Source organism: Rhincodon typus, chromosome 1 (assembly GCF_021869965.1).
Source record: "Rhincodon typus isolate 14 chromosome 1, sRhiTyp1.1, whole genome shotgun sequence".
Taxonomy (NCBI): Eukaryota; Metazoa; Chordata; class Chondrichthyes; order Orectolobiformes; family Rhincodontidae; genus Rhincodon; species Rhincodon typus.
The window spans coordinates 126,224,389-126,238,667 of NC_063332.1; the positions used below are offsets into that span (position 1 = coordinate 126,224,389).

At 38.7% G+C, this 14,279-nt stretch overlaps 1 protein-coding gene across 1 annotated transcript in view; it reads right to left on the reverse strand.

Moving 5' to 3' along the window:
• The window catches only part of slc2a9l2 (solute carrier family 2 member 9, like 2), a 399,659-nt gene that overhangs the window by 74,729 nt on the left and 310,651 nt on the right, over nucleotides 1-14,279 (reverse strand). Inside the window, exon 11 of the mRNA XM_048606361.1 lies at nucleotides 11,660-11,735. Coding sequence (XP_048462318.1) covers nucleotides 11,660-11,735 — 76 coding nt within the window. The remainder of the gene's footprint in view (nucleotides 1-11,659; nucleotides 11,736-14,279) is intronic.

Genomic DNA, 14,279 nt, shown 5'->3' on the forward strand with positions numbered 1-14,279 from the left:
ACCTGAGTCCCTGGTGCTGTGAGGCAGCAGTGCTAACCTACCTTTCAGTGGGGCATAAAGAAATACTTCTCTTATGTTCACCTCTGCTGAAGTTGTACAAAGGACATCTGAAGAACATCAGGAAACTTTCTCTGACACTTTGTCATGACCTCACCAATACTCTTAACAATGTTTGTTCCAGAAAACCCCTGAATATTTAATGCAGGGAGAATAAGTGCTGGACTATTCTACCTTATTCGAGACCTAAAGTGAATCAGCAGAAGAAAGGGTATGCTTGGTCAAAGACATTTGCCAGAGGTCCTCTTTGATCTCGATGAAGAATTAGAAGAGGACATGAAGCAGGTAGCCAAATGCTTCAGGAGTGAGGACCAGGAGAGCAAGGTGGTGTTCCTTCCTCCTAACGATTTAAGATATACTTTCTCATCTGAGCCTCTTCCATTAAGACCTCCAAGTAAACTCAATTCATGAGAATCACCAATGACCCCCTGAATTGATTGCTAAATTCACAATTTTAAACAGACATTTCTTGGTAGCACAGCACCCATTTAGCTCATGTGTTCAGCCTTTGGTCAAAATGACTGAATTTTGCAAAACAATGAAATAACTTCTGCTCCAAAAGGCAAAGCTTTCTTTTAGGGTAATCTCACAAATAGAATACTTGCACACATTCAAATTGTAAACTGAGTGAAAAAAAGGAATGAACAAAGGGATAGTTTCCCAATTTGTTTGCTCTTGCTCCTGCTCCAGAGCTCATTCTATGACTGAATTTCCAGTCTCTTCAACCCGAATGTTATGACTGTCAATTACATTGGAAATACATCCTCCCAAAGCAGTCCCAATTGTGCACAATTTCTCCCTGGAATCATTTGTTCTCACTGGACATTGATGTTGCATATATGGTGTTGAGCCACTGAATCAAAAATGCTCACTATTATTAAGGAAATTGTTGACTGATAGTGGCAGGATTTAAGGGACATTAGATCTGTGTTGACTTACTGTTTTATGTACTTACAGTTACATGTACATTTCACAGTTACATGTACATTTCACAGTTACATGTACATACACATGCCCTCACGAGATGCAGACAGGTTGCACCGTGAGCTAAGGCCTGTATAGCACAAGATAATAGATATAACTTAACACAGCAGATTGAATTTATGCTGGGAGTTATGTCTCAGACAGTTCTTTTGTGCTAAGTACATCTCAAAAGAGACAAGGTTAAGGTGCATGCGCAATCAATTTATGGAAATATTATTCTACTCTGACAGTTGTTCTATATTGATGCCATTTTTATAATGTGGTCTGCTAATTTTATTCATAAATATTCTACTGCCAAGTATTGATTCCAAAGCAGAATCCAGAGAAAGTAGCCAACCTCTCACAAATAAGAAGCAAATCCAAAGCTACTGAGCTTGCGGTTTTAGGGGAAGTGTTGCTATAAATGAGAAGTATTTTTGCTTCCACCAGTGCATTTGCTGCTAACAATAAATAAAATTGACATAAAGGAACTATGTGCTATTCAACGTAAATGCAATAAACGTTTTTCAATCAAGTTACATAAGGAAACTGGAGGCAAATGTTGTAAGATGTTTCATATGAGAGCTCTTATCATTTGTCAAGGATAGTCTCTACAGAGTTAACTCACTATTACATAAGTAACATTATGACCTTGTAACTTAGCTGACTTTATATAAAGGTGTTTTCTGGGGAATAGATGAAGCATTGTGTTACAATGTATTACTGTGGTTAACTATAATGGTCAATACTTTAGAAAAGTTTTAATGAGTTTTTAAAAACAATCTTGATTAATTAGTTAATTGCGGGCATATGTTCCTGATCTAATATTTTTAATACGTGTTCCTATGTCCTCTGTTTCAAGAATTTTAATATTTTGTTGCAACTCATTTCATCCTCGAGAAATCTCACAGCACTTCACAAACAATTTGTTGACAACAAGATCAGAAGAACCATCTAATTATTTCATTACTGAATGATTAATGCTATTTTCTGCTATTTATGTGTAAAGCAACTTTGTTTAATAACTGTTTGTATTCCAATCTGTTATCCACAACATTAAATTTCCAAGTACTGTGTAAGTTTAAGCTGTGGTGTTGTGGCTTGTAGTCAATGTATAGATGTTATTATGTGACTTGCTGGTATGGCAAGGAAGAACACTCAGTAGCTCTGCATCCTTGTTGAATTTAAACCCACTTTACCAATTCCCAATCTGAACTGGGCACTCTCTGCCTCAACTGGGTAACAGCACAGGGTACACTCACAACTACATTCATCATCAATAAATTAAGAAAATACAATCCATTTAATGCTGAATTGCAGTCATAGATATCTTGAATCAACCAGTTCAGAGATATTATGACACACCTCTGGAGCAAATGGAACTTGAGTATAGGACTCCTAGCGAAGGGGTATGGACACTACCACTGTTCCACAAGAAGTCTTTTTATAAAAACATACACTGAGATGGAATCAACTGAAGTTCTCTGCTGAAACCCAAGATTGAAAAAGGGACCTTCAGTTCCTCAGTCTGACAATCTCCCAAATGAACTATTTCTGTTGATTTGAATTGCAGTTATTTTAATCAACCTATTCAGACATGCTGTGGCAGGTCTCTGGGTGTTGAATCTGGGTTTTCTAGCTCAGAGGCAGCGACACTACCACTGTGCCACTACACACTTGAATTGTAGTTATAGATATTTTCTAATCGACCTGTTCAGAAATGTTATTACATAGCAGGTAGACTTGAACATGGGCCTCCTGGATCAGAGATAGGGACATTACCACTGCATCATAAGAGCCCCAACTAAAGTGTAGTTATCCATTGAATTACACTGGTAATCTTTGTAATGTTATTTATTAAATAATTATCTATTTGTTATTCAAATTGTTTTATAACTCCAGCAATAACTTATTACATCTCAACATCTAAATTTCAGTAGTAATAATTGAGAATTATACTTAATAAAAGCTATTAACATCTGATTTCCTTGATGGTCTGGTAGAATATATAAATTCATCCAGTTAATAACGTATGGATACCCTAATTGGAGATTGTTAAGGTGATCTTAAATTCAGACAGAATCGAGTAATTTAAGGCAGTTTGGCAGGCTGAGGCCTAATAATTCTTATATTTTCTAAACAACCTGCTCAGAGATGTCATTATACACCTCTGGAGCAGGTGGGGCTTGAACCCAAGCCTCTCTCACAGAGGTAGAGACACTACCAGTGCACCACAAATGTCCTTATTATTTATTCCTGTACATAATCTAATTAGTAAAGACAGATATTTCCTTCCTGAGTAGTGACAGATTTCTCTGGTCATTGACATGTATTCATTGGGGTGAGGGCTCTTGTATCCTCAAGTAGGGTACTATTACTGTGCAAGTCTAGCTGCCACAGAAGTGTGTCATAACATAGGTTCGGATATGATTAACAAAAGTGCATATATATATTATGTATAAAGGTGTGTCAGCCATTTAATCTTGCACAAATGTAGCAAAGTGTTAGGTTAGGTTATGCGCCAAGCAGTCTGTGTGGGAGACTGCGCCAGCAATGAACTGAAGGTTCTGCATCTCAATGGTTATGGAAATGGGATTATTAGGCTTCTGAAATTGGGCATATTTTCCAAGAACAAGAAGCTTGATTGGCATCTTCCTTAGCAGTACAGTTGAGATTGGAAATGTGTGTCGGAATTGTCCTTTCCTAATTCACTAGTATTGTGCAGTGGTTCCAAATTAATTGTCATGTTATGTGCCAAGAAAGAACACTGTCTTTGATCAGATAACTGGTCCTTTAAACTATGCCTCGAAGCACTGGGTTAAGTTACAAAGTAGAGTGCAGAGGAAGATGGCATTCTCAAGAATGCCATTTTACACAACACGGAATGGAGTTACACTAGACTTTGTGTCTGCTTCTGCAAAGGCTGAATGCATACTGTAACATTTCAGCCTCTCTTTTCTGTATGATTTGTTATCTTTTGCAAAACATTTTAAAGAAGTGTTTATTGACATTATATTTCTGGTAAAGATGTGCTGGTATTATATACTTAGCAAACACCTGAGGGTTAATTTTGGTCTTTGATAAGAAAAAAAATCAAATCTAGGACTTGAGCTGAAATTTGGGCTATGGTTCCCAAATAGAAGGCCAGACAATGAAATGGAAGATTGAATTATCTTTATAATTAGCTGAGAGCTGCAATCGAGTGGTGTTAAGTCAGTTGAAGTGGAATGTGAAAGGTCGGTGTGCTTGTTAACTGAGTAAAGTCATTAACAGTGAAGGAATCAGGCTGAAGCCCTATTGAGTTGAGTGAGAAAGACAGGAGTCATGCATCATTACTTCTTCCCCAGGTATGTCTGGTATAACAGACAAAGCAGGAGCTGGAAAGAAGTGTTCTCTCCACATCCACAATAAACCAAGGAAAAAGAAGTAATTTCCCAAGAGAGCCAGCAGTCATTCCGAATTGCTCTATATGACAAACGTCCAGCACAAATACATGTGGAATTTTTTTCTCTGCCTGTAGTTTCAACCTTTTCAAAGCCCTATGTAACCAGTCTGGGATTTCAGCATCCTATATTAATATTAAGTCAAGGAATGCTTTGTCAGAATATGGATACTTAGGACATTGCATACAGTTCTGGTCAGCACACTACCAGAAGGATGTGGATGCTTTGGAGAGTGTACAGAAAAGGTTTACCAGGATGTTGCCTGGTATGGGGCACATTAGCTATGAAGAAAGGTGGGATAGACTGGGTTTGTTTTCACTGGTATGCAGGAGGTTGAGGGGGCGATCTGATAGAAGTTTATAAGATTGTGACTGGCATGGATAGAGTGGAAAGTATGAGGCTTTTTCCCAGTGTGGAGGGGTCAATTGCTAGGGGACACACGTTCAAGGTGAGAGGGGGGATTTTTAAAAGAGATGTGCGAGGCAAGTTTTTCACACAAAGGGTAGTGAGTGCCTGGATTGCGTCGCCAGAGGAGGTGGTGGAAGCAGACACAATAGCAGCATTCAAAAAGCACCAGGACAAATACATGAATAGAAAGGGAATAGAGGGATACAGACCCTGTGAGTGAAGACAGTTTTAATATGGAAAGACACGTATCAGCGCAGATATGGAGGGCCGCAGGGCCTGTTCCTGTGCTGTACTGTTCTTTGTACTTTATATATTTGGAACTGCGCAAAGCAATTTGTAAAATGCGGAATGCTCCGACAGCTGTATAGTTTGTCTCTGATCTACATTTTTCTAACATCTCTGTATTAACTTTACAGAATAAAAAAGTAGAGAAGGTAAATAAGAATTAAAGAATAGATGGTTTTTGTGACAGAGATTTATCTTATACTTTGTTTAAGTTTCTTCAAGTTAAATTCACCAGTACTGGAATCCCGGTCAGAAACGGCACTTGTAGAAGCTCAGGTTAAAGATTAGGCTGCAGCACTATATTATGGAATCTCCCCTTGCACTCGTTTTGAGTAAGCTTCTTACTGGAAGTACATGATCAGTGAATTCATTTTTTTTTACTGCAATTGGCTGAGCAAATTCCTTGCTCTAAATGGGGATTATAAACTCCTTAGCTCAGCAACAGGAGGTCTACTTCGTTGAATTACTGTTTTGAAAAACAACCTGTTGTAAGACCATATCTTTTTTATATTTCATGAATTTCATACACACAATTATGACATTTCTCAGGCACATTGGTATTTGGGCTAACATTAATCTGTAAGTTATATGAGAAAGCATCCTGTAGGGTATCACGCTTCAAGTGATCCCAGAGTACAATGGAGTGCAAGACCTTATTTATTTTCAAATCACATCAAATGATAACGATAACATTATGAGCAGTTCTTTCAATGATATACTGACTGTGAGACAGAACACAACAACAACCATCTTCTTTTATGCTAGGTATTACTCCAATCGGTAGAGACTTTTTCCCTGATTCCCATTCAGTCTGTTTTCTTTTTTGCTGCATTCCTTAATTTATTCTTAATTAAATGCAGTCTTGATTTCAAGAGCTGTCACTCTCTGGAATTCAACGCTTCTGTCAATGTTTGGACAGAAACTGGAATGAGCTCAGAAGAATGGAACCATAACTGAGTATCAGTAAGCAGTTTAGTGCCGAGTAAATGCTGCTTCATAGTTATCACGCTTTTTACCACTTTGATAATTAAGGGTGGACTGATGCGTTGGTATGTGACTAGATTTGTTTTGTCCTCCTTATTGGGGACAGGGCATATTTGGGCAATTTTCCATACTTCCAGGCATGTGCCCGTGTCGTAGCTGTACTGGAACAGCTTGGCTAGGGGTGCAACTAATTCTGAAACACAAGTCTTCAGTATTATTACTGCAATGTTTTCACAGTCTATAGCTTTTGCTGTATCCAATGCCTGCGGCAGTATCATGATACCATACGGGTGCATTCAATGGCTGAACACTGGTATCTGTAAAGCTGAGGACTATTAATTCAGAAACTCAGCTAATGTTCTGGGTCCTGGCAAATGGTGGAATTTGAATTCAATAAAAAAAATCTGGAGTTAAGAATCTACTGATGACCATGAAACCTTTGTCGATTGTCAGAAAAACCCATCTGATTCATTAATGCCCTTCAGGGAAGGAAATCCACCATCCTCACACGGGTCTGGGCTACATTTGACACCAGACCCACAGTAATGTGGTTGATGCTCAAACCTTGCTCTGAAATGGCCTAGCAAGCCATTCAGTTGTATCAATTGCTACAAAGTCTCACATGGACTGCAGCAGTTCACGAAGGCAGCTCATCACCATCTTTTCAAGAGCAACTAGGAATGGGTAATAAATGCTGACCCGCCAGTGACACCCACGTCCCACGAGTGAATAAAAATACAGCTGCGGTCAGGTTTCATCTTCCAATCTCAGAACAAATAATATTCATGAAACAGCATGATTTAACAGAGTCCAGCATCCAAGGGAATCCATAGATAATTTCCTTAATGATCTGTAGTGGAGAAATGTGCCTCTGGACATTTAACACCAGAATTCCATCAGAATTGTTATTGGGATTGTTGATGAAGCTTTGTCAGATTTATTACAGTCAAAAAGAAGATTCTGACTCTGGATAATGATATTCAGATGATGCATTAAGTCCAGAAGTGGCACAGATCAAACCTAACAGGAGCAAACCAACATTCCTTACAGGGGACTAACAGAATCAAATCAGTTTTTAAGGTGCAAAAAAAAGCATGCAAGAAAGTAGTATAAATATTAAGACAATCACCAGACAATAAGACTCTGTCAGTACTAGAGAGCAAAGAAATCTCAAGGAAAGCAGTGCCCAGGTACCAAAAAAATTTCTTTATCCATAAAACAATAGGCCACTTTCAGAAAAGGTGCCAAAGTAGGGCACTGTCACAGCGTGGCAAGAAATCAAATAGCTGGTTGCACAAAGAAGCTCATGAAGTTCAAGAATGGGCTAAATTGAAGAGAAGCCAATGGTATTGCAATAGGAAAAGTGATATAGACCTAGCTTTTTGGTGACTGGATGTATATGTCAATTGGTATCTCATTATTTTAAGCTTGTTACAAAGATGAGCGAGACTATATTATAAGATAGTGTGCCATGGCTGACGAAACACTAGTTGTAACATATGACAGCATAACCACATAATCCAGATTAAGATTAAAATGAATGCTACAATCAACTCTGCAACATAACAGGTGTAAGGCAGTTCAGAACTTTCATAATCATGAATTCTTATTCTTGAGCATTAGTTAAAGTCAAGAAACTACTGATAAAGAAACAGCCAATTATGAATAGCTGGTCAGAGGACTGCCAATACAAGATTTCATAAGTCTCCTTGGACTCATTTTGAAATCAAACAGGAGACAGAATCTCTTGATAGCTATTTTGGCATAAAAATTTGTTTAATATGAACAGCAACATAGAAACCTGTGACTATACTGGATTGCCAGAAATGTTTTTGCCCGCAATCAACACTGAAGGGAGTCCAGATTGCAAGAATCAATAAGGTTTATGAGAAACAATCAGCAGAAACAGAAGTAAACCAGCCAATATGCAGCATACTCTGAAATAACTCCAGAGGCCAGTATCCTGTCAGCAAGTCACCCTTTATTTACATGTGGAGAGTCCTTGACACTAGTCCGGCTCCCTCAAAGCCATCTCTCAGAGTGAACAGGATGTCTGATAATCTTGTTTATATCAGCCAGGGCTCCCTGTTTGGATCAGATTAATAGCCCCAATCAGGGAACTCATATTCTATGGGTCCACTTGGCTGACCTCATTACAATCACTATATAGTCAACATGAGTTATCTGACAAGTCTTTAACTGATGTAACTCAAAGTGCAACACAACTCGGTAAATAAACACTGACAGATTTAAATCAGACATTAGAAATGGAGGAGACCAAAGTTCAACCAGAATAACCCGTTTCTTTTTCTTTCCAGGAGAAATCAGCAGCATGTAGGGACTCTCACCTATAGTTAGGAGTGAACATTGAACAGCTGCATGTTCTATAAGACAAGTAAATAAATGCAAATGTTTGCTGCTGACAACTGGAAGATCATGCAAATGAATTACTAATCTAAGGAATCATGTGGATGATTTGTCATTTGAGTGTTGCTATGCTCAGGGCAGGCAGCTGGGTTAGATGTTGAGTTGGTCAATCAAGGGAGAACTGATGCTAGGTAGCCAATCAGAGAGAATATTGACTTTATAAACAGAGAAACTGATTTTGTCAGGTGAAGTATCATTTTTTTGGAAAATGGCTGCATTGTGTTTTACTCTGTCTGGTTTTCTATTCTTTAAGAGAATTGTTGACTGTTCTGAGAAAATAATCCGAGTCTGTAAGAAATAAATATTTCTGGAATTGCTGAAACTGCTCACATACATCACTGACTTCAAATTAGAGATACAGTTGAACCTGTGAACAACAACAAGGATTGCATTAAGGCTTGGCAGCCATCATTTGAAACTGTTTAACTGAACTAGAAATTACAATTCTTTTATTTTCTTTTTAGTTTACCCTTTAACTGTTCTTGTCGGTCTACCTACCTGTATGTGAGTGGTGTTTAGGATCAAAGAAGCCGGAGTTTAGATCATAGATATAAATTAAATTACCTTGTTGTTTAGCTTTTATACTGCTAAGGTTTTCGTATTAATAACAAGTTGTTCATTTTTGTTAAAGTTATAAATTTGGTGTCCAAGATCTGTTTTTTTGGTAAAGTCCAGGAACAATTGGGTAATTTTAAGGGTCATCGAATATTTTAATTTCACTGTGTTGCAAATCCAGTGATAGCAAGACTTATTTGGCTCGGTTTGCTATCCCTGGATCACAACAAGCACCAGTGACAGAGATCAGACCAAGCATAAAATAACACTCAAATAATACAACTGATGATGTGAACATGTCACAATATATACTCATCAAGAGAAAGTGTCTAAAGTTTTGGAGTAGATTTGTAGTTCGAGTTGTGGATGTTGAGGTTGGTTGTCTCGCCGAGCTGGTTTGTTGTTTTGCAGACGTTTCATTATCATGCTGGGTAACATCCGCAGTGCAGCTTCTTGCTAAATTGTCTAAATTGAGCAACAAGATGAAATGAAGAGTCTACACATTTGAGATTTACCAGCAGACTGGGAATGACAACCAATTTACACAGATCAAAGGAGTTGAACATATAACTCCATGAAAAACACCACTAAAATGAGGCAAACGATGTCAGCAGGTTAAAGACCTAGTTGAGAATGAGTTACCTAGCTTGAAGATACAGGATAGTGTCAAAAAGAAGACAGTTTCTGGTTCAGTGATTCAAGATATTGCAAAAGGAAAGTGCCTGGTTTAACAGAAGATTCATCTCCATGAAGGAAATCCAAGAGATGAAAGGACCTCCAATTTAAAGGGACTTTTGGAACTCACACTTCGGAGTTTAGGAACAGAATCAAAGTCAACTGTCTTCAATCCAGAGAGTGACCAATCTTCTAAAGAGAACGTATTCTGCGAGAATAGTGAAACATTAGGACTGCCTTAATTTGTCAAGTCAGAGTCTTTGGGGAAGGTAATGTAGCGTGAGATATACATTTGTATTCATAATTATCATAATGGAAAATAAAAGCTTGGAGGAAGATGTTGTGTAAGCACCTGAAAGCATTAATGATGTCTTAAGCACCACCTCCTATGATGATGTCATCGAGGTCCCAGCATTATCCCCGTTGCACTCACGAGTTACAATTTGCCAACCTGAAAATGATCCATTTCAACACCTAACAATTATTTCTTTTGCTGTAAAAGTGTTGTCCCCACAACACCACCAGGGTCTTCCTGCTTTGGTTGGTGGTCTCACTAATTACAGGTAATCCCTATTGAATTTATTCATACTTAGACAGTAATAAAAGGCTAAAGCCTCTTTGATCTGGATATTTAAGTTAGTTTCCAATTTGGTTAAAATGTGGACATATGACTCATATTTTGATTGTGTACACAATAGGGTCACATCATTGGACTTACAGGTCTATCTTGATATAATATAGAGGAAGTTACGTAACTAAATCAAATCACATCATGTTAATTAATACTTTGTCTGCAAGGGCACACACACATTACTCATGTAATGTGACAAAAGGAGGACATTGAGATAAAAATGTGATGTTAAATTTGCGTTCCTCTGAATGATTTCGGAACCATCTCTAATTTGTTGGGTGTCACTGCATGCATCCATTATTCATGCAAATAATGTAGCTTAGTAATATGTTTAAAGTTGTAGTTCAATTCAAAAGTTGCTTTCGCAACTTGTATCAAGAGTGCATGTATAAGATTATCAGAGACACATAGTTGGAGAATTGTTTGCAAGTGCCCAGCATCCAGGTTTTATATGATGTAGGATCTCTGACAGAAACATCAGAGATAATTTATCCAAGTATAGAAGAAGGAGTTCCTTTCCACCTTTCCCGCCAGCTCATACTCAGAAAATGACCTTTATTAAATTTATCTTTCTGGTAATGTTAAACTTTCTGCCTACTAAATGATGTTTTGCGTATATTTTGCCTTGTGCCTACTCCAAATCAAGTTTTCTTTCTCAAAATTAGGGACGTCTATGGGTAAGAGTTCATACTGACGTGCAGGGGTTTGAGGACTTTTAAATTAAGTTTGAAATGTTCCGAAAGCATTGGTGGAAATATTATCCATTCAAAGCATTTAAAAATAACACTATACACATGTCTAAAGTGCACAGGATCTCCAGGCTTGCAATTTACTAGAGGTATATTGCACAAAATGTCAATCTTAAGAGACATGAGAAAGCCTGTGCCAAGGAGCGTTGCACCATTTTGTTGTACAGATTGGGCATGATTGCATTCCATAACTGTACACGCTGAATTAACACAGGGTTCTCCCAGTGGCACACCCAATTTCAGTGAAGGAGCAGAAACATTTTATGTTGGTGAAAATTGCCATTGTTAGCCTCCTACATCAGTTCCTGAGAGGTTTTGATTCCTGCCTGGAAAAGAACCCTGGAAGTTTCAGGCAATATTTTCATTTCGTGCCTCAAAACAAAATGAAAAACCATGCAAAGCACAGAATAACTATGCCTTATTAATTCAGTGAATGTTGCTATGTGTTACTAAAAGGTTCCTTCTATAATAATAAACTTTACCTGGACCAATGCAGAATGATGCTATTACAGCAAGAATGCAGATCACACTCACATATGGCATCCAGGATACCTTGTCCTGTGGAATAAGTATATAACTTCCCGTTAGATGATGGAGTGGACATCAATCATTTGTTAAGCCACAACTTTTCCTTAAGTCTTTAGAAAGGAATTACAGTGCAATAATACCTTCAAATTGTGAATAATGGCACTTGGAAAAATTAACATTAGTATTGTCTTAATCTAATGCCCCAGTTTAAGCCTATATTGGTTTGGGAGAAATCTTGATATTTGTTACTTTGAGAAAAGTCAAGGTGAATCTTATTGAGGTTAGCGTCATTAGAAGATGCAACCATGAATCAATCGAGTAGCTACATTGTAGACAACATCTATGGAGAAAAGATTAGTTATTTGTTCTTTTATTATGCAGTTTAAAATGGTAAAAGGCCTCTAATAAACTTTTGGAACAAATTGTCACTTTTGAACTTTTCTTGTTTGTAAATGCACTTCTTCGCACTAGTGACTTCTGTGGTACGCTATTATGTCAGTTTTAACAGTATCCTTTGTGCTCTGGCACCTTTAAGGATGAATGTTCATTCCTCTTGATTCAAGGCTCCTGAATTACCATGTCAATTTATGAATTGATTAACAGATAATTACTTCAATTGCATTTTGAGATTCTTTGTCAGTGTATAAGTAGTAACAACAATCACACACAGTGAATCACTGAAACTGCTTTATTAGAGTGGGACATGAATCATATGTTTATGATGACAGTACATGAATACTGTGTGGAAATGTTCCGAGCCTGGTCAGGGTGCACAAGCCAGTAAGAAAGTAAAGAAGTGCAAAGAAATAGGGTGACATGGTAGTTAGCACTGCTACCTTATAGCACCAGGGACCTGGGTTTGATTCCAGCCTTGGGTGACTGGGTGAAATTTGCACCATCTCTCCGCATCTGTGTTGGGTTCCTCTGGCTGCTCCAGTTTCCTCTGACAGTCCAAAGACATGCAGGTTAGATGGATTGACCATGGTAAACTGCCCCATAGCATCAGGGATGTGCAGGTTAGATGGATTAGCTATGGGAAATTGTCTGTAGTGTGACGGCTAGGTGGGTTTAAAAAAACCCATGTGGGATTATGAGCTTCAGGGATAGGATGCTCTTCATAGCAGACTGAATGGGCTGAATTGCCTCCTACTGCACTGTAGGGATTCTATGATTCTAAGTGGAGTCTTGCCTCAATCCATCTTTCCTGGGCAGCTTGGTGGTGAAATCAGAAACCCAGCAACTGAAAATGCTATCGAAAGCATTAAAACATTTGCAGTGCCTATTTCCAGTGCTGCCTGGGTGCCATGCTGTGTTGGTAACTATGTTAGAAAAGGCTAGTTCATGGAAGGAAGTCATTGAGGTCAGAAGTCAATATCAAATCAGTCGTATAAAGATGCAAGCCATAGGCCACCTGTAGTTAAAAGATGGCACTGAGGGGAGCAACCCCAGGGGCCAAATCTTTTAGATAGTCTTCAGCATAAGTAACTTGTTGCCATTTCATTAAGGAGACTTGAGCATTTGTATAATGCTGCTGACCTTTTCTTCTCATGTGAGTTTACACAGGGACAGAAGATGCATATATTCAGAAGGAGGATGGACCATTGAGGAAGGGCTGCAGTGTCTTTCAGCCCAGTAGTCAGAGTGACAGTAACTGCGAGGAAAGCGGCAGCTGTAGCATTCGACACAGCTTTATACACAACTCAGTGGAACAGAAGACCTGGTCATAGGACAGCAGCATAAAGAAGATGCTACCCTCTACACAGAGTCTCGGGTCAAATGCATGGCCCACTCACAGCAGCTTTGCCTCCAAAGGCTGCAGCTCTTGTATCCGTACCCAGTGCCCTGGAGGAAGCCTCAAGGTAAGTAGAGCACCTATTGCCTTTGGCGATCAAGACGTGTGTAGTTCTTGATTTTCTTTGCTTCTGGCTCAGCCACTGACACTTGCAGAATCTCACAATCTCCTGCTCAAATCAGCTTCAGCCAGATGGTGCGTACCTTGTGTGGGATGGCATCACTGTGCATTACCTTTGATGTGAAAGTGGTGAGTCATGGCCAGAAGACTGAAGGCATTGCTACACTCCTGTATTGCCACAGATTTCAATAAGGTCAGGACTTAATGGTGTGCAGTCATGTAGTCTATCACAATAAATCGCCTGTCTTTATGAATCAGAAGGGATTCTACTCTTAAAATGAGCATTTGGTATTCACCCACCTCAAAAAGATCTGGAAAGTATCCATGTTTCTAGGCAGCTTTTTGAGCTCTTTCATCCTTTAGCAGTCACAGGTATCTCAGCTCTTCACCTTTTTGCATAACCTTGCTGCACAGAGATGAGGGGTACCAACTGAAATTTGGCTGTGATTTTCCAAAAAAGCAATTCTGGTGCCTTGGCCAATGTGAAGATCTCCTTCAACATGGACCTCACAGTGATGGGGTGCAATGCCTCATTCAACCTGACATTTCAAAGTGGAATGGTTCTAGTACCTGATGAGGTGGGGGTACATCTAGCTTCCTATGAGGTGAAGGAGGGAGCCTAATGACACATAAACATCTAGAGGTTCTAATGTCTGACTGCC